We start from the raw sequence: 25,945 nt of genomic DNA on the forward strand, positions 1-25,945 counted from the left end.
CAGAGGATGAGATGGTTGGATGGCATCATCAACTCAATAGACATGAATCTGAGCAAACTCTAGGAGATGGTGAAGGACAGAGAAGCCTGGTGTGTTGCAGTCCATGGGGTCATAAGGAGTCGAACACAACTGAGCAACTGAACAACAGTGAAGCCATCTGGTCCTGGATTTCTCTCTATTGAGAGGTTTTTATTTACTAATTCAATCTCTTTGCTAGTAACTGGTCTCTTTAGATTTTCCATTTCTTCATGAAATGGAGGTAGATTATATGTTTCTAGGAATTTATCCATTTCTTCTAGGTTATCTCATTTGTTGGTATATAACTGTTTACAGTAGTTTCTTATGATCTTTATCAGTTGTCATCAGTCTCCTCTTTCTGATTTTATTTAAGTCTTCTTTTTTTCTTAGTGTAGCTAAATGTTTGTCAATTTTACTTTTTTAAAAAACCCATTCTTGGTTTTATTGATCTTTCCTATTGTCTTTCTAGTCTCTATTTCATTTATTTCTGCTTTGATCTTTGTTAATTCCTTCTGACTTTGAGCTTATTCTCCTTCTAGTTCCTTGAAGTACAAAGGTAGACTGAGTTGTTTTTTTTTTTTTTTGTAATGTAGGTGTTTATCACTATAACCTTCCCTCTTAGAACTGCTTTTACTAAGCACCAAAGAATGAATGCTTTGGTATGCTACGTTTCCATTTTCGTTTGTCTCAAGATATTTTTTTTACTTTCCTTTTGATTCCGTCTATTAACCATTATTTAGGAGAATGTTGTTCAATTTCCAATTTATAAATATTTTTCCTCTTCTACTTTAGTCCTTCTCCCTAACCCACTTCATATTTTTATCACCTCAGTTCCGACCACATCATCCTTCAAATGAAGCAGGCACTTTAAATCTCTATTTCAGCCTTAAAATATGGTTGAAAGCATTCCCCAAGGAAAGGATATTCCTGAGCAGCATCAGGAACAGACACACATCTACTCCATCTTATATAGGCTTTCTCTTCCTCACTCTTGCTTATTTTCCTCCCAATTTATGCCTTTGTTATATCTTTGTCTTCTCCATGCATGCATCTTAACCTCTCAGAAATATCCAGTGGCAACCATGGGCATGATTAAGCCTTATTAATGACAGTACTCAAGAAAATGTGCACCTTCATGTTAAAAACAAAGCAGAATCCTCATTGCAAGACTAATGTCAGAAGAACAGATTTTCTATTTTCTGTCAGGTCAACAGTTGAAGGACTCTTGTATCTTTTAAAGATACATATATTTGAAGTATCACATATGCAGCTATAGATCAAATGGAATCGGCTTCCAAATTCTCAAGTAGGAAACAGAGTGGAAAGAATAGGTAAAAAAATAAATAAATAACTGGTCAATATATAATTGCTGAAGCTGGTTGATGGGTACATGGGTTGTTTTTTTTTAATATAGACATCTTTCAAAATAAAAAGATAAAAAATTAAAATTAAGGCCTTCAAAAAGAAGCAACTAAAGGAAAAAAGTTCTGCACATAAGCTCTCCATTTATGTAGTATAATCAAAACATCTGGGTAGAATAGATAACATGATCACCCTAATGAAAAAAAAAATACTCTGGACTTAGATAAAATATATTCTAAAGAGATAAAAATATTCTAATAAATAAAAGAAAATAAATATGCTTCTAGATTGAAAGGGCAGGAAAAGGAACGGAGGGAAAGGGTAAATAAAGGAAGTTATACTAAAGCTAAAGATCTTGTGTTCTTAGAAATGCATCTCATCTAACTATGAGATAAAAATAGCAGAGCTTCAGAAATACTGTGGCTTTGAATGAGACTGAACTCATACATTTAGCTCTGTCTTTCAAAACTCTATTCCTCACCAAAAATCACAGTAAAGAATGAAAAACAAAACAGAAGCTCAAAGACAAAGACAACAAAAAAAGAAGGCAGCAATTACATTTTTAAGTTTAGAGTGCAAAGAGGCAAACGATAACTGGCTTAGAAGGCCCAAGAAAACTAGAAAAGCAAAAAAAAGCAATCTAATATACATAACAGAATCTGCCAAAGACTCCTGCATTGGCTGTACCGGTTACCCCTAGAGTGATGGCGAAGGTGGCACTGAGAATAGGAAGCTTAGATGGAAGTTCATTTATAGAGCAATTAGTTGCCTGCCATACTCCCCCAGAGCCAGGCCTCTGGCCCTTTTCCAACCCTGGCAGACAACAAGGTGAGTTTTAACAGAGGGTCTCTGGACTAAGAGAGACAAGGCACAGATGAAGGGAGGAAAATAAACGAAAGCCCACTTCCACTGGAGGAGGAAAGAGCAACCCACTCCAGTATTCTTATCTGGAAAAATTCATGGACAGAGGAGTTTGGCAGGCTACAGTCCATAAGGCTGCAAAAAGTCGTACATGACTCCACACTGAATACTGAGACCTGTAACCCTCTTGTCTTACTCAGCAACCAGAATATCAAAAGCCAGGTCTAATACTTCAGATGGGAAGCCAAACGATTATTCTGATTCCTCTGTCCAAAATAAAAGACCTGAACTAGAGGGTCCCTAGTAAGACCACCCACCCAGAGAACTTTATAGTAAGACACATGAACCCAAAGCTCCCAATAAGCCTCAATCTTGATTTTAATATGAGCAGAGGAAGACTTGGAAGAAGAACTGCTAACATGAAAAACGGAGATCCGAACAAAAAGAAATAAAGTAGCTTGAAGGAAAAAGGCAGACTGCAAGAAGAAGAAAATTTACAAACAAAACACCTGCCTATAATATTTTTGGAGAAGTGAGAGAAAATAGTACATTCATGAAAGAAGAACAGTATCGTTTTTTAAAAAGAATATTAGGAAACCAAAAAGAACTCCTGAAAATTAGAAATATAATAAAAACAACTTAGTAGAAGATTCAGGAGATAAAAGAGAACTAAAGGATCATACAGTTATTATATTTACTAGTTCAAGACAAGAAAAAAAATAGAAGAATATTTTCAAGAATTGAAGTACACAGCTTTCAAATTAAAAGAGCCCCTGAATGTCCAACACAATGAATAAAAATAAACTCACATCAAGGTACAGCATCATGAAATTTCAAAACACTGGAAAAAAAAAAAATCTTAAAACCTCTAGAATGGGAGGAAAAAACTGTCAAAAGAGAACCAAAAATTAGAATGGTAATTAACTGCTCAGTGGCAACACTGGATGTTAGAAGAAAAAAAAAAGAGATTTATTTTCAAATTAGGTGGAAAATAAATTCCTATTAAAATTATATACCTGGCCAAACTAAATGTAATGATAGAGCAGAGGTTTTCAGATATAAGAAGTCTCACAAAAGAATTATTTTACTTTCCTTAGGAAGCCCTTGCAGTAAGTATTCTACCAAAAAGAGGGGGAAAAAATCATAGCAAATGAAGAGATGAAATCCAGCAAGTGGAAGGTTCAACGTAACAGGAAGGCAAATGGACTCCCCAGCATCGAGGTGAAGGGAGATCACAAGCTGATAGCTATGTAATAAGTACAAAGTCGGGTATCAGAAAGTTCCAGAAAACTGGTGCAGGGGCTGTGGAAAACTGTCTGGTAGTTCCTCAAAAAGTTAAAATCATCATATGATCCAATAATCCCACATCTTAGAAATATACTCAAAAGATTCGAAAACAGGTATTCAAACAAATACATGTACACCAGTGTTCACAGCAGCACTATTCGTAACAGCCGAAAGGCGAGAACCCAAGTAAGCGCCCATGAGCTAATAAACAGATAGACAAGATACGATATACCCATACAATGGAATATTATTCAGCCACAAAAAGAACAAAGTACTAACATCCACTACACACAGATAATCCTTGAAAACATTGCTAAGATAAAGCCAGACACAAGAATTCACATTGTATAATTCCACTTATATGAAATATCCAGAATAAGTAACTCCATTGAGACAGAAAGTAAACTGGCGGCTTCACGAGCTGAGGAGAGGCAAGAATGGAGTGTGACTGCTTCTTCGGTACAGGGTTTTCTTTTGGGGTAATGAAAAGGTTTTGGAACTAGATCTGGTGAATGTACTAAATGCCACTAAATTGTGCACTTTCACATGGCTAATCTAATGTTAAGTGAATTTTACCTCAAATTTTTTTTAAAAAAAGAAAGCTCCTGGATTGCTCCAAAAGAACAAAACTGATCAGACACTTACTCTGTTTTAAATATATTAAAAATGAGAGTTTAATAACTGAGGCAGAGTCTGAGAATGAATTAGCATTAACACCCACAATATGAACCTATAAAAATTAGAGTCTCTAAGAAAAGTAATCATTTTAGTCATGCACGATGTTTATAAAATTGTAGTGATTCAAATATGATAATCTAAGCAGAATCATGACATAATTCTACGAAGGGTAGGGACAGAAAATGTCTGAGAGGGAAAGGTGAAAGAGCTAGTTGCCAATCTTCAATTGTTCAAATTAAATTTAAAAAATATCTAAGAGTGAAAAATTAAAAATTGAAGTATCAGCAGTTCAAAACATTTAAATAATGTTTATTATAAAGCTATGAAAGTAAACACTGAAGGAAAGAAACAATTATAAGAATTTAAATAAGTTGCCTCTGGGAGTGGGAAATGAAAAATGAGGTTAAAATTCCACAGAGAATTGCCATTTTTTGGTAATAAACCTAATAAAAGTAAAAGGGAAGGAGACAGAATAGTATATATTTGTACTGGTTAAGAAAAACTAAGCTCACCTGAAGAAACTGTGTGAATTCTGTGTAGTTAAGGTGCTTCTTCCGATTATGCCCAAAATGTAGCCGGATAAATTCACAGTCCCAATTAAAAGGGATATGATGATGAATAGTAGTCTGTCCAAAAATTTCTTTGACATTTTCTTGAAAAGGAAAATAAAAATAAATAAATTATATCTGGAATAAGTAGTTTAGTCCACTGCAATGTTCCTACAGAAAGAAATTAAGAGAAATTTTAAAAGTCAATATTATCTGCTTCTATTAAGATTAGCTGCAAAATTTTTTGTGCCCAGAAACCCATGCACAGGAACACAATTGATACAAAATATAATTTTACAGTTAAGATTGTGTACCATTACATATAAGGCCATGAGATTCTTAATTTCTCTTGATTTAATTTTAATTAGTTAGTGATTTATATCTTGCACTATAAATGGCTGCTACTTTGCATTCCAGTATAAAATCAATAGTGTTTTCCCGGTTCCTCAAGGAGTCGAATTAAGCCCTTTATCAGAAGCATGAATACCTAAATTACGGTATAATGCAATATTTGTCATACTAAGTATGGCTTGATTGAGGCTTGATTATTACATTCACACTAGCCTGAATATATCTATTGAAGATAGGTATAAGAAATACTACCCAAAGCATATCATTAGCTCAGCAGCAAGCACCTTATTAAAAGCTTCTGATATTGTCAAAAATATGGTCTTGACACAAAGCTTCAAAATCCCCATAAAAACCATGATTATTAGTCTCAGCTATTAAAATATTTTAAGATAAGTGAAATTAGTGATTCACTTTTAAATAAAGAAGGACTAAACACAGTATACTAACTTTTAGATAGGAACCAGTCACACCATGTAATATACAACCGAAACCCTCTGACAGCTTGTCTTCATGCACTGACAGTGGCATTCACTTTCTTACAGAGTTCTACACTTACTAGAAAAGTCAATTCACAAATGACTGGTACTTTAACAAGCATAGACTGGATAGACTAATTTAGAAGCTCATGCCAAAAAAAAAAAAATCATTAACAAAGTTAAGAAAGCAGGAAGCCTCTTTTACTGATGTCTTAAGAACAAAATTATTTTCAAATTTAAGCCAATTATATTAGTGAAAGGGTTTTATTATCTATAGCTATCAATTATATCAAGAATTAGTAAATATAAGCTTAATGTTTTATAATCTCCAACTGTGCTATTTTATCTAATTTCTGAAAATTCTCTAAACAGATATAAATCTCACATTGTAAATGGTTTAATGGATTCCCTTTAGCTTTAATATTCTTTTTTTTTTTTTGATAAAAGCATTTCTATGGTGGGGAAGTAGGGGAAGTGTAAGAATCCTGAACTGGAAATCCTACCAGTCTGGACTCAACACGACAGCTCTGAATAGGTCACAGCGATCGGTCAGTTGGAAGGCGGCATTGGATGTCACTGGGGAGATGGGATTCTCATCTTTTCTTTCAAATGGAATGTAGCATCTATTTCTGGCCTAAATAGTAACAGTATTTCAGAGTTTTCAAATCATGTCAATTATTTTCATCTTCCATAAACACAAATCAAAGATATGAGCTTTAGTTTCTGAAAGCAAAGAATTAATGCAGTAGCAAGTTATGGGATTCTCAACAACACAGAGGATTACCCTCAACTCTATGTGAGATTTCAACAAGTAGTAAAATATATTAAAGTTTACAAAATTATTAAAACAACAAGGATGGCAGAAAACTCTTTTGAGCTAAAAATATGTGGCAGTTTAGGAAAGATTTTTTTTTTTAGGATCCTACCTGCTTCTCTTTCCAAATTAATTTGGTTTCTTATTTTCAGTATTAAACTAAGGGAATATGAAGAAATTGATAGAAAGTACATTAGGATAACTTAATTACATTAAGAGAAATTATTAAAGGGAATAAGTTATTTTATAACCTTTATTTAAAGGTTAAAACTCTCAAAACTCAAGTGCTTGATAAGAAATATACTTACTGCTACCTAAGCAAGTTTTATACAATAACAGAATAAAACTGAATTCCCTTTGTATGTCTGGAAAATACCAGAATCTCATGTGAAACTATATCAAATAAAACCAGACTCAAAATCTTTCAAACTTATGAAAATTTAATGAACCATAAAAATTGCTTTTTCTATCACAAAAAGGACATTTATAAACCAAAATTACAATGTGTAATTTACATTCAGAAAAAAATAGCACTATAATAAAAACTTTTAACTAAAATTCTATTTAGTAAACTTCTTAGCAACCTTTAAATAAGATCTTACAATACCCTTGAAACAATTAAACTGATGGCTTAAATTACTCATATTAATTTCTCCAAATATAGAAGTGTCATTTTCCATGAATATTTGTTTAAACATTTCCCACTTCTCCCAAAGTGGTCAGTTGACAGTTTTGTACATGGTTTTATTATGACCATTATTATGTGCTATGGTTTATTAACTACCCCCAGACACTTTTAATTATTTTAGCCATGTCACAGGTTGCAAACTTTCAAACCTACTCTGGCATCTCTTCATGTATCCCACTTTCTTTCTGTTATTGTTTCCACTACCAACTCCCTAAGGCTAAATCAGGAAGCTTAGAGAAATAATTAGTAAAACTACTGTTTTAAAGTCAAATTCATAATTACCACTTTACTTTTACCAGGATATGCTTATCAAAAAAAAAAAAAGTTGTACAAAAGCTCCAGAACTGGAGAGCTTAATACTGAGGCATTAGCCCAAAGCACTAATGATCTCCTCTTGTCCAGTTTTATCAGGCTCTGTATGACATGAAAGGGGGCACCAATAATCTCAAAAACACCCAATGTATCCAACTGAAACTACATAGTAAGTTTCTCCCCAGAGAGAATCCCGTCTTTCCAGTGGCAAACAAAGGTCTTTAGCTCTCTAAGCAGTGCTATTTCAGTGGCCACAGTTCTGGCTTGGATGAAAGTGATAGGAGAGTCACATCTTATTGGCAACAGGATCATGATCGAGTGTTTTATATCAGGTTGGCATTGCTAAGGGAAATAGGAATCCATTTGTTTTCTGACATACAGAAAACAAAAGACCACTTTTTCACTTCCTGCGGAGCATGGGCTTATAAAAGAGATGGTTTATAATTCCTTTGAAAGGGGAAACGGGGTCAGATACAAAAGTAGCCTGTCATGTTCTCTTTGCTTAAAGGAGAGGAGCACAATGATTTGTCAGGAGGGCAGGTAAATGGTGACAACTGTGATTAAGTAAAAATGTTCACAGACCTATAACATTAGTCAATTTAGCTGTATCAGTCACTTATGATGATTGGACTAAATGAAATACACGGAAGCATATATATTAGGTAAATATGTCTTAACAGAGGTTTTAATTTCCCCAGCAGCCCACACTGTGTCTCCCCATCTTATCCACCCTCATCCCTCCCCTGGTCCTTATGGGAGCTTCCTACTGGTCTTGTTCACCTTTCTGCAGTACAAAATTACCTCTGACCGGGGCTGGCACTCTTCTCCAAGACTGCCACCATGCCTGTTCCATGAATGAGCCTGGAAGGAGCTGCTGTACCAACGGTGTGGCCAGAGAACTCCTCCTGTAGGTATACAAGCCATCAGCCCTGTGACACAGCCCACCTACCATCAGCCCAACGACATCCTGATTCCAAGGATTCCAGCCCAGCAGGAGCCACTGCTTCCAGCTTATAGGCTTGAGAGCAAACATTTTTATTGTCAGAGGGGAAAAAAAGAGAGTCCTCAACAGCTGTTTCACCTGCACAGTTCTTCAAGTGAAGTCAGAGAGGCTTTTAAAAGGACTCCCACCATGAACAATGAATATCCTTGTGTATAACTGAACAAAAACAATGGCAAGACTTGTGGAAGTGTTTCTCAGAGAAAGAAAACTTGAGGGGAAAGAAGAGGAACAACCAAGAGACTGAAAAAGAAAACAAAGGAAAACAAACAAGAACAATAAAAAAGATCAACAACAGGAGCTTGTAGAAGTCCCAGCCGACACGGCATGTCAAGCCAGACTTCTAAGTCCGACTTCAGGTGGCTTGTTAATTTCTGGGGTGACCTTCTCTGTTTTACTGAGGGAAAAGTACTTCTATTAACCTCTTTACCTACCTCCAAAAGGGACTACCATGCAATCAGTCCACACAGTAGTCCTGCTGCCAAATATTCGTAAAGGTCCATTTCTCAGGGAAAATGAGTTTACATTTAAAGAGCATCTATTACTATAGAAGGTAGATGCTTCAACAATCTATCACCAAATGGCATAAAAACAAGTGATACCATGTCCTTTTTTTACCTCAAACTCTAAGCATTCTTGAGTATTAATGTGACCTTCTTTGTAATATCTGAGTCTCAAAAATTCTTATTAATTCGAACACCCAACTGAAGCTCTCATTCTTACCAAGTTAAACTAGGTATTTATTACCATTAGGATTTCATATTATACTATGTCTATATCTTTGTTTCCACTGACAGAGGAGATGACATTTTCCATATCTAGATTTCCATCTCCTAAACCTTTTAACCATAGCAGCAGTCATGCCTAAAACACTCCAATCTGATTATTATGCCCTTTATGGAAAAGGAATATTTTAGCATACTGATGGTCAAACAGCATAAAATCAAAAGGAAAACCTACTTCCTGAGAGTTCTACAGTCAAGGGATAAAGATATGCCCCTGGAAAAGTTTCCTTATAACAGTTCCCATTCCTAGGCAAACACTTTTAGAACACAATATTGATGAGATTTTTAATAGGAAATTTAGAATACATAACATTTTTTATATTCATTTATTAGTTAATAGGTAAGAGTATTGTTGGGTTTTTTAGAATCCTTGTTAAAGCAATAGGTTTCTGGTTTTGTTTTGTTTTTTAACTTAGGACAAAGGTATGGCAACTATTGACAACACAGTGTAGAAGCGCTGGTTATCTTGGTTACCTCAATCCAATTCTATTGAGCACCCAGTACACCAGTGGATGATAGTGAAAGCAAGGCAAGTTACACTGTATCTAGCACACACCAGTCATGCAATGGCCCGTAGGAGGCTCATGCCACCAGGCAGAAACAGATATACAAGCCATTAAGAAATCATCCACAGCATGCATTAGAAGTTTCACTAAGAGAACACCAAAGAAGAAACAACTAATGATGTTAGTCATTCTTTTAAAAACTTCAGAACCCTCTCCTGAGCTTGTACATTCTGAAATGGATTATCAACATCTTGATCTAAGTCCGCTCCCCTAGAGCAAAGGCATCTTTAAAAAAAAAAAACTTGTCCAGCATTCAAGTAAATGTTATTCAATACTGCTATATATATAAATACTTGCAAAGATATACACAATTTAAGTACACAATTTGATGTGTATAAAAGCCATATCTAAAAAAACAAAAGCATAGATGAGAACAATATATATAGACACACATAAATCATCAGAGTCCAAGAGACAGAGATAATACTGATGGCATAATAGTTTTTCCTTATTCCATTATATTTTGCATCCAATATTCTCTCCCTGTTTTCTTTCCTGATGTGCACAAGAAAAAACTATACTTTAAATAAGCTCCAAACTAGAAAACATAAGTCCATCAAGTGAAAAGGACTGAGTTAGAATGGATCTAAATTTTCTACCTAAACATACATCTGTAAAGATACAAGCATAATTCTTTTTACTGAGTTGAGTACAAACATGAAAACTGACCTTTATCACAGATCCAAAATTCTATTAAAATTAACTCCAGGTTAATTATTTCCTTATGCTGAAATTCTGTAGTCGAATACAGCCTGAAATGAGTGGGCCTTAGAAATCTTGTTAAATGGCATTTGTAACAGTTTCAGTGCTTTCTTCTCTTCTTCATTATGACTCTTCTCATTATAGTTAAGAAGGTTCATCTAAAAATGAATCCTCAACATTAGGGAAGGGAATGGTCCAGGTCCCCAGGATTTAGGTGAACACCATCAAGAGAACCATCCAGTTGGCCAGGGATCACAAGAAAAACTTCAAAAGGGAGTTCAAATTCATCTTATTCTGTAAGAATTTTCCCAACTCTAATATGGAGCAGTAGAATGAAGAATTCCTCCAGAATTACATGTTCTGTTTACACCAGGTGCTATAAACACCAAAACTGATTCGTTTTGCTTTTAATTCTATTTGCATTTTCTTAACTCATAAATCAGTATGAGGGGAAAAACAAAAGATCTGTAAAATGCTAAAGCTGGAGTCTAATAACTATAAGCTTTCATTTGCATGAAATAATATGGTGTGTATAAACCATTCAGCTACTTCCTACACATTTTAATCCACTAATCAACAATGGCATGAGTCTCTATTGTTAGTCTGTTGAATAAACTGACTTGAGTGACTTATTTTTTAAAATAGAAATTGCAAAAGGTAATCAAAGAATCATAATACCAAGGTAAAAGGGGCAAAGTAAGTTAGAATTTGGCTTTGGGAAATCTAATTTTTAAGCAAGCACACAGGATAGAAGTATGGGCATACTGTCACTAATACAGATACTTATATCAAGTTATTTCCCAAGCATCTGTGCACCATATTTAGAAGTAAGGCATACGAACACGTGTGATAACTATTGAAAACAGAAAATTCAGCATTCTTAGAAGTACAAAGTTAATGCTGAATGATGAGATGATAAAGCCTTTATGTTTTAAACTATAAAATCTAGGCTTTTCTGAGGAAAGTCAACATTCTTTAGGAGGCAGAAAAGGCCAGGGCTTGCTCCAAAGAGAGAATGCCAGGATAAATGCAGAAACCTAAAGAGCTCTGAGTAGGTATTTATTTGGGAAAATGTTCTCACACAGAAGACAACTGGGTCAGTGGGCAGAAGAAATCAATTAATGCATGCTAGAACACGTGCCCACGAAGATGACAGCAAAAGCTGCACCAGTCCTTTCCAATGCCTGTACTTTCTCACCATTCTCACCACAGCAGTGATTTCTCCCTTTGGGTTTAATAAGAGGATATTTGTTTTCTAACAAACACCACGGCTCAGGGGAAGCTGGATTTTCAGGAGTCTAACACAAACTGATGCTAATTCACAGTGCACACCGCTAAAAGGGCTCAAGTTCCAGTTTTACAAGATGAAAAAGTTATCGAGATGTGTTTCATGACAATGTGAATATACTCAACACTACTGAACTGTACGCTTACAAATGGTTATGATGCTAAGGTTAGTGTTAGGTACTGTTTACCACAATGAAAAAAAATTCAAATATTAAAAAAAGGGAGGGGTGCTCTAGGTCCTTGAAAACACTACTTTTTAATTGAAAAGCCTATTGCAGGAAAAATTAGCTGATACTTTTACTAAAACATACTAATTTCTGGAAGTAAGCCTCTTTTAAAAAACTAATATGTAGCTATATATAGAAATCCTAGTTTGTACACTTTTGAGACATCCACAGTGTGCTCTATGATGTGCCTACCAAATGATTTAAATCGATTTCTACACCCAATTCAGAAGGCAACTTTAATATTCTAGCCTTCTTTTCTAAAATCAAAAATTTTAAATGGGGCTTCAGAGAATGCTAACTGTTCCTGCCTTAACTCCTTCCTTCAGTTCCATTCTTGGGCGTTAAAATGACACAGTAGCAATTTTCCAAAGAGGCTCCAGAGAAGCTCTGAATTCTCTACCCTGAAACCCCTTAAAGAATGAGATGATTACTCCATGTTGTTCAGTCTGTTTCATAAAAAATCTATCCCAGGCTGGCCCAGAACAAGGTAATTTTATACCACCAACTTTAGGAATGTGAAAGTGTCAGAGAGGCAATGAGTTGAAGCAACAACATTCCTACATTCCTTAATTTTTTTTGCAATTGTTTAATGCTTTAAAGAAAATGAAACCATTTTAATTTTATCTACATAAATTCTTTTAGGAAATTAAAACTTCATTTTCTGACTAGCTCTTAAATAAGCAGCAATCTATATGCAGTTACTAAATTTAGCAATTAAAGATTCAACCAGCCTCACTAACTTCACTTAACTATATAATCTTTTTTTTTTCTTACCAAATGTCACCTCTCCATTTCCACTCTTGTCAAACAATTGGAAAGCCACTATGAACATGGAATCTGGAGCACATAATACAGATTCAAATGCCAAAAACTCTTGATAGGAGATCAACCTGGAATAAAATATAAAATGTCATCAGCTGGTAACCTGCCTTTACAGGAGGAACTATAGCTCAGGGTAACCAAATAACTGATGAAGGGAAGTTTCTCTATAGTGATATTCCAGATAATAAAGAAAGAAGGAATGATAGAATATTGGTTGGTGGTGGTGTAGTCGCTAAGCTGTGTCCAACTCCTGTGACTCAATGGATTGCAGCCCACCAGGCTCCTCTGTCCATAGAATTTTTCAGGTAAGCATACTGGAGTGGGCTGCCATTTCCTTTTCCAGGGAATCTTGTTGACTCAGGGACTGAGTCTGCGTCCCCTGCACTGCCAGGTGGATTCTTTACCACTGAACCACCAGGGAAGCCCATCATAGAATATTACCCTTTTGTAAACTCTTAACACATTTATGGATCTAAATAATAATCAACAGTCCCTACATATCACAGCAAGAAAGAGACTGGATGAAAAATAATTGAAACTGAATCTGACCAAGCCTCTAATAGATCAGAGTTCCTAAACCTCTGCACTCAACAGTGACATTTGAAGCTGGATAACTCTGCTGTGGGGGCCTCCGATGCACTGTATCATGTTGAGCAACATCACTGACCTCTACCCACTAGACGCCAACAATACCCAGCACATTGAGAACCACTGTTTTAGATGTAATCAACAATTTGCAGAAAAAATATAAAGGACAAAGAAACATGTTAAATTAAACATTACAACAGAAACACAATCAGCAAAAATGTAGACTGTGGGAAATTAGAAGTAAATATTCTGGAGTTGGGGAAAAAACTTTTAAAGAAGATATGGAAGAGAACCAAATTAAAGACCTAAAAGATATAGCAATTAATTACAAAGATACATATCTTATTTGGATTCTGATTTAAACAAAGTAAAAAAATATATTTTTTAGTTTATAAGAAAAGCAGGAAATGAAAATACTGATATAACACAAATGCTTGATAATACTGAGACATCATCTTTGAGGTTTGCTTTGGTAATTTTTCTTATCTTTTAGAAATATACATTGAGATATTTACAGATGAAATACATCACCTGGAATTTGCTTCAAAATAATCCAGGGGATGGAGGAATGGGTGGAGATATAAGTGAAACAAATTTAGTAACTATCTTCACAATTATTAAAAGTAGGTGTATTTTAAAAAAGGTATAAGAGACACATGTACCCCAATGTTCATCGCAGCACTGTTTATAATACCCAGGCCATGGAAACAACCTAGATGTCCATCAGCAGATGAATGGATAAGAAAGCTGTGGTACATATACACAATGGAGTATTATTCAGCCATTAAAAAAGAATACATTTGAATCAGTTCTAATGAGGTGGATGAAACTGGAGCCGATTATAGAGAGTGAAGTAAGCCAGAAAGAGAAACACCAATACAGTATACTAACACATATATATATGGAATTTAGAAAGATGATAATGATAACCCTGTATACGAGACAGCAAAAGAGACACAGATGTATAGAACGGACTTTTGGACTCTGAGGGAGAGAGAGAGGGTGGGATGATTTGGGAGAACAGCACTGAAACATGTATACTATCATGTAAGAAACAAATCGCCAGTCTATGTTCGATACAGGATACAGGATGCTTGGGGCTGGTGCACAGAGATGATCCAGAGAGATGATACGGGGTGGGAGGGGTGTTCAGGATTGGGAATTCATGTACACCCCATGGTGGATTCATGTCAATGTATGGCAAAACCAATACAGTATTCTAAAGTAAAGTAAAGTAAAAATAAAAATTAAAAAAAATAAAAAATAAAAAAAAGGTGTAGTCACACTTTATTAAAGTGAACTCTAACATGAACTGGGGTGATTACATGCATCAGCGCAGTTCATCCTTGGTTAAAAAAAAAAAGTCTTAAAAAAGAATTAATACTCAAGGGGGATAATTTTGACAAAGTTTTGTTTCACTTTTACATATATATATTATATGTGATGTGTGCTTGTGCACTGTGATGTAAAATCTACTTTTTAGATCAAAAGAGTTTGTAGTCCACTGTAGTTAAACTACACTGGCAAATAAAAGCACAAATTAACCGCCAAAAATAGTGGGTGATGAGTATATTGAATTCATTACACTACTCTTTGTTTTATATATTTGAAATGTCACTAATAAAAACTTTAAAGGAAAATTCAAAACAAAAAGGAAAACCAAAGCTTATTCATCCTGTAATACTAAAGGCTGTGAAACTAGCCAGTGGCCAAAACTACACTGAAATAGCCTTCAATGATTTTTGTTCTAATTTATTTTTTTATTGAAGGATAATTGCTTTACAGAATTTTGCTGTTTTCATTCAAACCTCAACATGAGTCAGCCATAGGCATACATATATCCCCTCCCTGTTGAACCTCCCTCCTATCTCCCACCCCATCCCACCCCTCTAGATTGATACAGAGCCCCTGTTTGAGTTTTCTGAGCCATACAGCAAATTCCTGTTTGCTATCTATTTTATATATGGTGGTGTAAGTTTCCAGGTTACTCTTTCCATACATCTCACCCTCTCCTCCCCTCTCCCCATGTCCATAAGTCTACTCTCTATGTCTGCTTCTCCATTGCTGCCCTGTAAATATATTCTTCAGCACCATTTTTCTAGATTGTGTATATATGTGTTAGAATACAATATTTACCTTTATCTTTCTGACTCACTTCACTCTGTATGATAGGTTCTAGGTTCATCCACCTCATCAGAACTGACTCAAATGCATTCCTTTTTATGGCTCAATAATATTCCATTGTGTATATATACCACAATTTCTTTCTCCATTCATCTGTCAATGGACATCTAGGTTGCTTCCATGTTTTGGAAGCTTTGCAAATAGTGCTGCAATAAACAATGGGAAACGTGTCTTTTTCAGTTTTGGTTTCCTGAGGGTATAATGCCTAGGAGTGGAATTGCTGGGTCATATGGTGGTTTTATTCCTAGTTTTTTTAAGGAATCTCCATACTGTCTTCCGTAGTGGCTGTCTCAATTTACATTTCCACCAACAGTGCAAGAGCATTCTTTTCTCCACACCCTCTCTAGCATTTATTGTTTGTAGACTTTTTGATGATGGCCGTTATGACTGGCGTGAGGTGATATCTCACTGTAGTTTTGATTTGCATTTCTCTAATAATGAGCAATGTTTGAGCATCTTTTCATGTGTTTGTTATCCATCTGTATGTCTTCTTTGGAGAAATGTCTATTTAAGTCTTTTTCCCACTTTTTGACTGGGAAAATGACTATACTACCAAATGCAATCTACAGATTCAATTCAATCCCTATCAAACTACCAATGGCATTTTTCACAGAACTAGAACAAAAAATTTCACAATTCATATGGAAACACAAAAGACCCCGAATAGCCACAGCAGTCCTGAGAAAGAAGAATGGAGCTGGAGGAATCAACCTTTCTCCTAACTTCAGATTATACTACAAAGCTACAGTCATCAAGACAGTATGGTACTGGCACAAAAACAGAAATATAGACCAATGGAACAAGATAGAAAGCCCAGAAAGAAACCCATTCACCTACGGGTACCTTATTTTTGACAAAGAAGGCAAGAATATACAATGGGGCAAAGACAGCCTCTTTAATAAATGGTGCTGGGAAAATTGGACAGCTACATGTAAAAGAATGAAATTAGAACACTTCCTAACACCATACACAAAGATAAACTCAAAATGGATTAAAGACCTAAATGTAAGACCAGAAACTATAAAATTCTTAGAGGAAAATATAGGCAGAACACTCGACATAAATCTAAGCAAGATCCTCTATGACCCACCTCCTACAGTAATGGAAATAAAAACAAAAGTAAATAAGTGGGACCTGATTAAACTTAAAAGCTTTTGCACAGCAAAGGAAACTATAAGCAAGCTGAAAAAACAACTCTCAGCATGGGAGAAAATAATAGCAATGAAACAACTGACAAAGGATTAATTTCCAAAATATATAAGCAGTTCATACAACTCAATGCCAGAAAAACAACCCAATCAAAAAGTGGGAAACAGCCTTCAATGATTTTACGGAGCATTTGGGCTTCCCTTGTGGCTTAGTAAAAAAAAAAAATCCGCCTGCTAATGCAGGTTCAATTCCTAGGTTGGGAAGATCCCCTGGAGAAGGAAATGGCAACCCACTGCAGTATTTTTGCCTGGGAAATCCCATGGACAGAGGAGCCTGGTGGGCTACAGTCCTTGGGATTGCAAAAAGTCAGCTAAGCACACACACAATCTTTACATAGCTCATTCCAAATATCATTTCCTCAAGAGAATCATCTTAAAGTCCCCAGATGACTTCACATCCTTACAGCATTTGTTCCGTGCCCCTCACAAAATTCCTGTTAAAGTAATTACATAATTCATTATTTCAAATCTAATTCCCTGTCAGAAAGTAGGCTTGTCAGAGCACAGGCTTGATTCAGGGCAGGAACGCAAATATTCTTGAAGAAACTCAATTAAGGATATATGACTTTTTAGAGACATGTTTTCCAACACATTTTTAAGAAAATGACTACATTTCACATTTCATTTTATGCCCTCACTCACCTAAGTCATGTTACACATTCAAAGTTACATTACTTAAAACATTTTGAAGTACGTTTAAATTACACAAATTACATTATATCCAAAAGCAATGCTGCTGCTATTTAGTTGCTAAGTTATGTCCAACTCTTTTGCGACCACGTGGACTGTAGCCTGCCAGGCTCCCCTGACCATGGGATACTCTAGGCAAGAATACAGGAGTGGGTTGCCACTTCTTCCTCCAGGGGATCTTCCCAACGCAGGGATCGAATCTGAGTCTCCTGCTTGACAGGCAGATTTATCACTGAACCACCTGGGAAGCCCAATATACTCTATGCCTTTGCCCTTCATTGAGGGAAAAGAATGGCTTTGTGGCGGTAGTATTCAGGGCGCTGGATCCAAAGGATGTTGGCAATTTGATCTCTGGCTCCTCTGCCTTTTGTAAACCCAGCTTGTACATCTGGAAGTTCATGGTCCACGTACTGTTGAAGCCTGGCTTGGAGAATTTTGAGCATTACTTTACTAGCGTGTGAGATAAGTGCAACTATGCAATAGTTTGAACATTCTTTGGCATCGCCAAAGAATGGGACTGGAGTGAAAAACTGACCTTTTCCAGTCCTGTGGCCACTGCTCAGTTTTCCAAATTTGCTGGCATATTGAGTGCAGCACTTTCACAGCATCATCTTTTAGGAGCTGAAATAGCTCAACTGGAATTCCATCACCTCCACTAGCTTTGTTTGTAGTGATGCTTCCTAAGGCCCACTTGACTTCACATTCCAGGATGTCTGGCTCTAGATGAGTGATCACACCATCGTGGTTATCTGGGTCTTGAAGATCTATTTTGTACAGTTCTTCTGTGTATTCTTGCCACCTCTTAATATCTTCTGCTTCTGTTAGGTCCATACCATCTCTGTCCTTTATTGTGCCCATCTTTGCATGAAATGTTCCCTTGGTATCTCTAATTTTCTTGAAGAGATCTCTAGAATTTTCCCATTCTACTGTTTTCCTCTATTTCTTTCCACTGATGGCTGAGGAAGGCTTTCTTATCTCTCCTTGCTATTCTTTGGAACTACATTCAAATAGGTGTATCTTTCCTTTTCTCCTTTACCTTTTGCATTTCTTCTTTTTTCAGCTATTTCTAAGGGCTCCTCAGACAACCATTTTGCCTTTTTGCGTTTCTTTTTCTTGGGGATGGTCTTGATCCCTGTCTCCTGTACAATGTCATGAACCTCTATCTGTAGTTCTTCAGGCACTCTATCAGATCTAATCCCTTGAAACTATTTCTCACTTCCACTGTATAATCATAAGGGATTTAATAAAGGTCATACCTGAATAGTCTAGTGGTTTTCCCTACTTTCTTCAGTTTAAGTCTGAATTTGGCAATAAGGAGTTCATGATCTGAGTCACAGTCAGCTCCCAGTCTTGTTTTTGCTAACTGTATAGAGCTTCTCCATTTTTGACTGCAAAGAAGATAATCAATCTGATTTCAGTATTAACCATTTGGTGATGTCCATGTGTAGAGAGTCTTCTCTTGTGTTGCTGGAAGAGGGTGTTTGCTATGACCACTGCATTCTCTTGGCAGAACTCTATTAGCCTTTGCCCTGCTTCATTCTGTACTCTAAGACCAAATCTGCCTGTTACTCCAGGTATCTCTTGACTTCCTATTTTTGCATTCCAGTCCCCTATAATGAAAAGGACATCTTTTTTGGCTGTTAGTTCTAGAAGGTCTTGTAGGTCTTCACAGAACCATTCAACTTCAGCTTCTTCAGCATTACTGGTTGGGGTATAGACTTGGATTACTATGACATTGAATGGTTTGCCTTGGAAACGAACAGAGATTATTCTATCGTTTTTGAGATTGCATCTAAGTACTGCATTTCAGACTCTTTTGTTGACTATGAGGGCTACTCCATTTCTTCTAAGGGACTGTTGCCCACAATAGTAGATATAATGGTCATCTGAGTTAAATTCACCCGTTCCACTCCATTGTAGTTCACTGATTCCTAGAATGTTGATGTTCACTCTTGCCATCTCCTGTTTGACCAATTCCAATGTACCTTGATTCATGGACCTGACATTCCAGGTTCCCATGCAATACTGCTCTTTACAGCATTGGACTTTACTTCCATCACCAGTCACTTCCACAACGGTGTGTTGTTTTTGCTTTGACCCCATCTCTTGATTCTTTCTGGAGTTATTTCTCAACTGATCTCCAGTAGCATATTGGACACCTACTGACCTGGGGAGTTCATCTTTCAGTGTCCTATCTTTTTGCCTTTTCATACTGTTCATGGGGTTCTCAAGGCAAGAATACTGAAGTGGTTTGCCATTCCCTTCTCCAGCAGACCATGTTTTGTCAGAACTCTCCACCATGACCTTGGGGGGCCCTTCACCACATGGTTCATGGTTCCATTGAATTAGACAAGGCTCTAGTCCATGTGACCAACCTAGACAGCATATTAAAAAGCAGAGACATTACTTTGCCAACAAAGGTCTGTTTAGTTAAAGCTATGATTTTTCCAGTAGTCATGTATGGATGTGAGAGTTGGACTATAAAGAAAGCTGAGCACTGAAGAACTGATGCTTTTGAACTGTGGTATTGGAGAAGACACTTGAGAGTCCCTTGGACAGCAAGGAGAGCCAACCAGTCAATCCTAAAGGAAATCAGTCCTGAATATTCATTGGAAGGACTGATGCTGAAGCTCCAATACTTTGGCCACCTGATGCGAAGAACTGACTCATTGGAAAAGACCCTGATTCTGGGAAAGATTGTAGGCGGGAGGAGAAGGAGACAACAGTGGATGAGATGATCTATCACCAACTTGATGGACATGAGTTTGAGTAAGCTCCGGGAGTTGGTGATGGACAGGGAGGCCTGGTGTGCTGCACGCAATGGGGTCGCAAAGTCAGACCCGACTGAGCGACTGAACTGTAACTGAATCTGTAATGAAGATAATGGCAATCTCCTTCAAAAGGGCCCATGCACGCACGGTTGCACTCAGTGCCCCCGACCCTGAGCCAGGCCACTGTCAACCCATGGAGACTCCTGGACATTCATGGCAAGTCTGGCTCAGTCTCTTGTGGGGTCACTGCTCCTTTCTCCTGGGTCCTGGTGCGCACAAGCTTTTGTTTGTGCCCTGCAAGAGTCTGTTTCCCGAATCCTCTGTAAGTTCTGGCAGCTCTATGGTGGGGTTAATGGTGACCTCCTCCAAGAGGGCTTATGCCATACCCAGATCTGCTGCACAGAGCCCCTGCAGCAGGCCACTGCTGACCTGTCCCTCCACAGAAGACAGTCAAACACTCAAAGGCAGGTCTGGCTCACTCTCTGTGGAGTCTCCTGGTGTGCACAGGTTTTGTTTGAGCCCTCCGAGCATCTCTGGCAGGTATGGGGTTTGATTCTAAACATGATTTTGCCCCTACTAATGACTTGCTGGGGTTTCCCCTTTGCCCTTGGATGTGGGGTACATTTTTTTTGGTGGGATCCCACATTTTCCTGTCAACAGTTGTTCAGCAGCAAGTTTTAATTTTGGAGTTCTCACAGGTTGCACACTTCAAATGCATATACATGTATCCATTCTTTCTGCTTTGTAAGTTCATTAGTATCATTTCTTTTTAGATTCCACATATAACTGATGTCATACAATATTTCTCCTCCTCTGTCTGACTTACTTGACTCAGGATGACAATCTCTAGGTTCAGCCATGGTGCTGCAATAGCATTCATTCTCTTTAATGGCTGAGTAATATTCTACTGCATTAATGTACATTTTCTTTGTCCATTCCTCTGTTGATGGACATTTTGGAAAACTGAGCAGTGGCCACAGGACTGGAAAAGGTCAGTTTTCATTCCAATCCCAAAGAAAGGCAAGGCCAAAGAATGCTCAAACTACCGCACAATTGCACTCATCTCACACACTAATAAAGTAATGCTCAAAATTCTCCAAGCCAGGCTACAGCAATATGTGAACCATGAACTTCCAGATGTTCAAGTTGGATTCAAAAAAGGCAGAGGAACCAGAGATCAAATTGCCAATATCTGCTGGACCATCGAAAAGCAAGAGAATTCCAGAAAAACATCTATTTCTGCTTTATTGACTATGCCAAAGCCTTTGACTGTGTGGATCACAATAAATTGTGGAAAATTCTTCTAGGGATGGGAATACCAGACCACCTGACTTGCCTCTTCAGAAACCTGTATGCAGGTCAGGAAGCAACAGGTAGAACAACAGATTGGTTCCAAATAGAAAAAGGAGTACGTCAAGGCTGTATATTGTCACCCTTATTTAACTTATATGCAGAGTACATCATGAGAAATGCTGGGCTGGATGAAGCACAAGCTGGAATCAAGATTGCCGGGAGAAATATCCATAACCTCAGATATGCAGATGACACCACCCTTATGGCAGAAAGTGAAGAGGAACTAAAGAACCTCTTGGTGAAAGTGAAATAGGAAAGTGAAAAAGTTGGCTTAAAGCTCAACATTCAGAAAACGAAGATCATGGCATCTGGTCCCATCACTTCATGGCAAACAGATGGGGAAACAGTGGAAACAGTGTCAGACTTTATTTTGGGGGGCTCCAAAATCACTGCAGATGGTGACTGCAGCCATGAAATTAAAAGACACTTACTCCTTGGAAGGAAAGTTATGACCAACCTAGACAGCATATTAAAAAGCAGAGACATCACTTTGTCAACAAAGGTCCATCTAGTCAAGGCTACGGAGAAGGCAATGGCAACCCACTCCAGTACTCTTGCCTGGAAAATCCTGTGGACGGAGTAGCCTGGAAGGCTGCAGTCCATGGGGTCGATGAGGGTCGGACACGACTGAGCGACTTCACTTTCCCTTTTCACTTTCCTGCATTGGAGAAGGAAATGGCAACCCACTCCAGTGTTCTTGCCTGGAGAATCCCAGGGATGGGGGAGCCTGGTGGGCTGCCGTCTATGGGGTCGCACAGAGGTGGACACGACTGAAGCGACTTAGCAGTAGTAGCAGTCAAGGCTATGGTTTTTCCAGTGGTCATGTATGGATGTGAGAGTTGGACTACAAAGAAAGCTGAATCCTGAAGAATTGATGCTTTTGAACTGTGGTGTTGGAGAAGACTCTTGAGAGTCCCTTGGACTGCAAGGAGATCCAACCAGTCCATCCTAAAGGAGATCAGTCCTGGGTGTTCATTGGAAGGACTGAAGCTGAAGCTGAAACTCCAGTACTTTGGCCACCTAATGTGAAGAGCTGATTCATCTGAAAAGACCCTAATGCTCAGAAAGATTGAGGGCACGAAGAGAAGGGGACGACAGAGGATGAGATGGTTGGATGGCATCACTGACTCAGTGGAGATGAGTTTGAGTAAACTCTGGGACTGGTAATGGACAGACAGACCTGGCATGCTGTGGTCCATGGGGTCAGGAAGTCAGACACGACTGAGCGACTGATCTGACCTGAATGGCTTTTACTTTTAGACAAACTGTGATGCTATTTATACAATGTTGTTTCTCCATGGCTCTCCAGGGACTTCCCTGGCAGTTCAGTGGTTAAGACTCCGAGCTTCCAAAGCGAGGGGCCTGGGTTTGATTCCTGTTCAGAGAACTAAGATCTCATATGCCATGTGGCACAGCCAAATGAAATATTTAGAAAACAAAAGGCAATAAAAAAAATACACGGCTGTCCATAGCAAGCACGTGTATCGAAACACTCTTGCTTACTTTACTATTTATTAGAGAAAAGGGAGCCAGGAGAAGATAAAGGGAGCAGTTGACATGCTAAGAAAGCAAGGGAGGGCAGGCAAGGATAGAACACAAAAGGGACACAGTATTGATCACCCCTAAACCTGCTTTCTCATACTGCTACTCCTAAGTCACTTCAGTCGTGTCCGACTCTGTGCGACCCCATAGATGGCAGCCCACCAGGCTCCCCTGTCCCTGGGATTCTCCAGGCAAGAACACTGGAGTGGGCTGCCATTTCCTTCTCCAATGCATGAAAGTGAAAAGTGAAAGTGAAGTCACTCAGTCGTGTCCCACTCTTGGCGACCCCATGGGCTGCAGCCTACCAGGCTACTCCGACAATAGGATTTTCCACGCAACAGTACTGGAGTGGGTTACCATTGCCTTCTCTGCTTTTCTCATACACTTAACTAAATCTCTCAAATGTATTTACACTAGTTCTATTAATTCAGATTTGGTCTGGAGTAATTATAAACAGTATTATGTGATTCTTGTCAAGTTACATACCTATAGGCCATGCTGTGCTCGTTCATGTCCGACTCTTTGCAATACCATGGACTGTAGTCCACTGTCCACAGAATTTTCCAGGCAGGAATTCTGGAGTGGGTTGCCATTTCCTACTCCAGGGGATCTTTCTAACCCAGGGATCTAATCCATATCTCTTGTGTCTCCTGCATTGGCAGGCAGATTCTTTACCACTTCGCCACCTAGGAAGCCCATATACCTACAGGACTTGTCCTCAAAAAACTATAACAGAATCAAGGAATACCTTTTGGAGTTGGAAAAAAGATAAACCAACTAAACTATCCTAACTTTCACACTGCCCTGCTTAAAGGAGTAGGAAACGGAACAATAGAGAAAAGAGAGCTTTTTAAAATGATTACAAGATGATGAGCTAAAAATTAAATAAGAGAATTAATCGTGTGTTATTGGACAAGTCAGTCAATCTCTCTGGAGTTCATTTTCCTTAAATGTGAAATGAGGAAGGGCTGGCTACTTGGAATAAATTTAAACATCATCAATGCCTTTGATTTTCTTAAATTAAAGGTATTTTTAAAAAAACTTTAACAATGATATTTAACCCTTCTGAAATCATAGACCCTTTGAAAAATCTGTAATTTCTCCCCAGAAAAATGAAAATACAAAATCATTCATTTTTGCATTATATTTCAGTAAGTTCAGGAAATTATGACAACCATCCATGAATGAGAGGTTTCTAGAAAATTCCACCTTTCTGTGCTTTTAGAAATAATCTATATGTTTATAATTTTTATGACCTAACTCTATGAATCAAATTTTCTACCCAATCTCAATCTGACTTATTCTAAGGAGGGAGGGGAAAAAAGGAAGTTTAAGCAGTTTTTAAAATTTTAAATAGAACAGATATACCTTTTCAAAAGAGAAACAGCTTGCTTTTTTTAAGTAAACAGTATTCAACATTATTAGATTCTTTACTAGCCCAAACCCATTTTTAATCGATTCTACTCTGGCAACTTAAACACTCAATTCCACTCGACCACACTTTAACAACACAACTGCTTCTGACAGAACAACACAAAGCTTCAAATAAGATACACCCGTGGAATGGATCAGAGCATATGGTCACAAAAGCACCTGGAAAGATACGGAGGAAGCATCTGAAAAGATACGGAGGAAGCACCTGGAAAGATATGCCTGGCAAGTCTCAGACCAAGGTAATGACAATAATTAAAATTTCTAGATTTGAAGAAGGAATTCTGATTAAATACGATTAATTTTTATATGCCTCACTGTCTAATCGCTATTGAGAGACCTAATGACTGAATTGTCCACAGTAACCTAGCAGCCAATTTGACTTTTTCTAGAGACTGGGCACAAAATGTATACAAGTTCCTCAATATCTGTCAGTGATGAATCACATAAAATCTTTCCAAGATATAAAATACTCATAGTAAATTTCATGCACTGTGCTAAATTCTGTGAGAAAATACAAATGAATACAATAACTCTGGATTCAAATAACTTAGAAACCAACACTTACACTGTATTATGACAGCCTTCTAAACATTTTAAACAGTTAAAACTAATTTTGCCTAGTTTTTCACACAAGCCCCTCTATAGGCAAGAAGAAGAAACTGGGCCCTTGGAGTCCTGGGGCTCTAGCTTGGAACTCACAAAGCAAAGTATACAAATATTCCACTCCCTCCATAATATAGTCCTGCTAGATTTTAACAGGAGAAGGCACTGGCACCCCACTCTAGTACTCTTGCCTGGAAGAGCCCATGGACAGAGGAGCCTGGTAGGCTACAGCCCATGGAGTCGCTACACTTTCACTTTTCACTTTCATGCACTGGAGAAGGAAATGGCAACCCACTCCAGTGTTCTTGCCTGGAGAATCCCAGAGATGGGGGAGCCTGGTGGGCTGCCATCTACGGGGTCGCACAGAGTCAGACACGACTGAAGCGACTTAGCAGCAGCAGCAGCAGATTTTAATATAAAAATGCCCTTCCCCCTTGATTTGAGTAAACTGACACTCAAGTAAGATGCACTTTGTAATTACTGTGACTGCACACATGCCTACAATGCCAGGCTAAAAATACCTCCAAGTCTGAGAGTCACAGGCCTATAGGATACAGTCAAACTGAGCACACAAGGCCCCAGCTGTGCCCCAACCATTACTCCAACAACCTGCCCACTGTGAAGGCAACACAGACATACAGGTGCCCCTTGATGGGTTTTGTCAGGGGAGGTGACGTAGAAAAGAATAGCTTTATTGCTTTGCTGGACAAAGGGGACACAGTAGGCTAATGCCCTCAAAACTGTGTGTCCCTGCCCCTTGATGTTTCATGCCAATTGTTCCCTTTCCT

The 25,945-nt window shown here is 37.8% G+C and overlaps 1 protein-coding gene across 2 annotated transcripts in view; it reads right to left on the reverse strand.

Annotated features, from left to right (window-relative positions):
- Positions 1–25,945, reverse strand: part of SLC25A12 (solute carrier family 25 member 12) — a 98,831-nt gene that overhangs the window by 52,090 nt on the left and 20,796 nt on the right. For both annotated transcript variants that reach the window (XM_040229344.1, XM_040229343.1), the window contains exons 4-5: positions 12,737–12,852; positions 4,719–4,858 (exon numbers count right to left, since the gene is read on the reverse strand). In XM_040229344.1, coding sequence (XP_040085278.1) covers positions 4,719–4,858; positions 12,737–12,852 — 256 coding nt within the window. The remainder of the gene's footprint in view (positions 1–4,718; positions 4,859–12,736; positions 12,853–25,945) is intronic.

Source organism: Oryx dammah, unplaced genomic scaffold, assembly GCF_014754425.2.
Source record: "Oryx dammah isolate SB20612 unplaced genomic scaffold, SCBI_Odam_1.1 HiC_scaffold_27, whole genome shotgun sequence".
Classification (NCBI taxonomy): Eukaryota; Metazoa; Chordata; class Mammalia; order Artiodactyla; family Bovidae; genus Oryx; species Oryx dammah.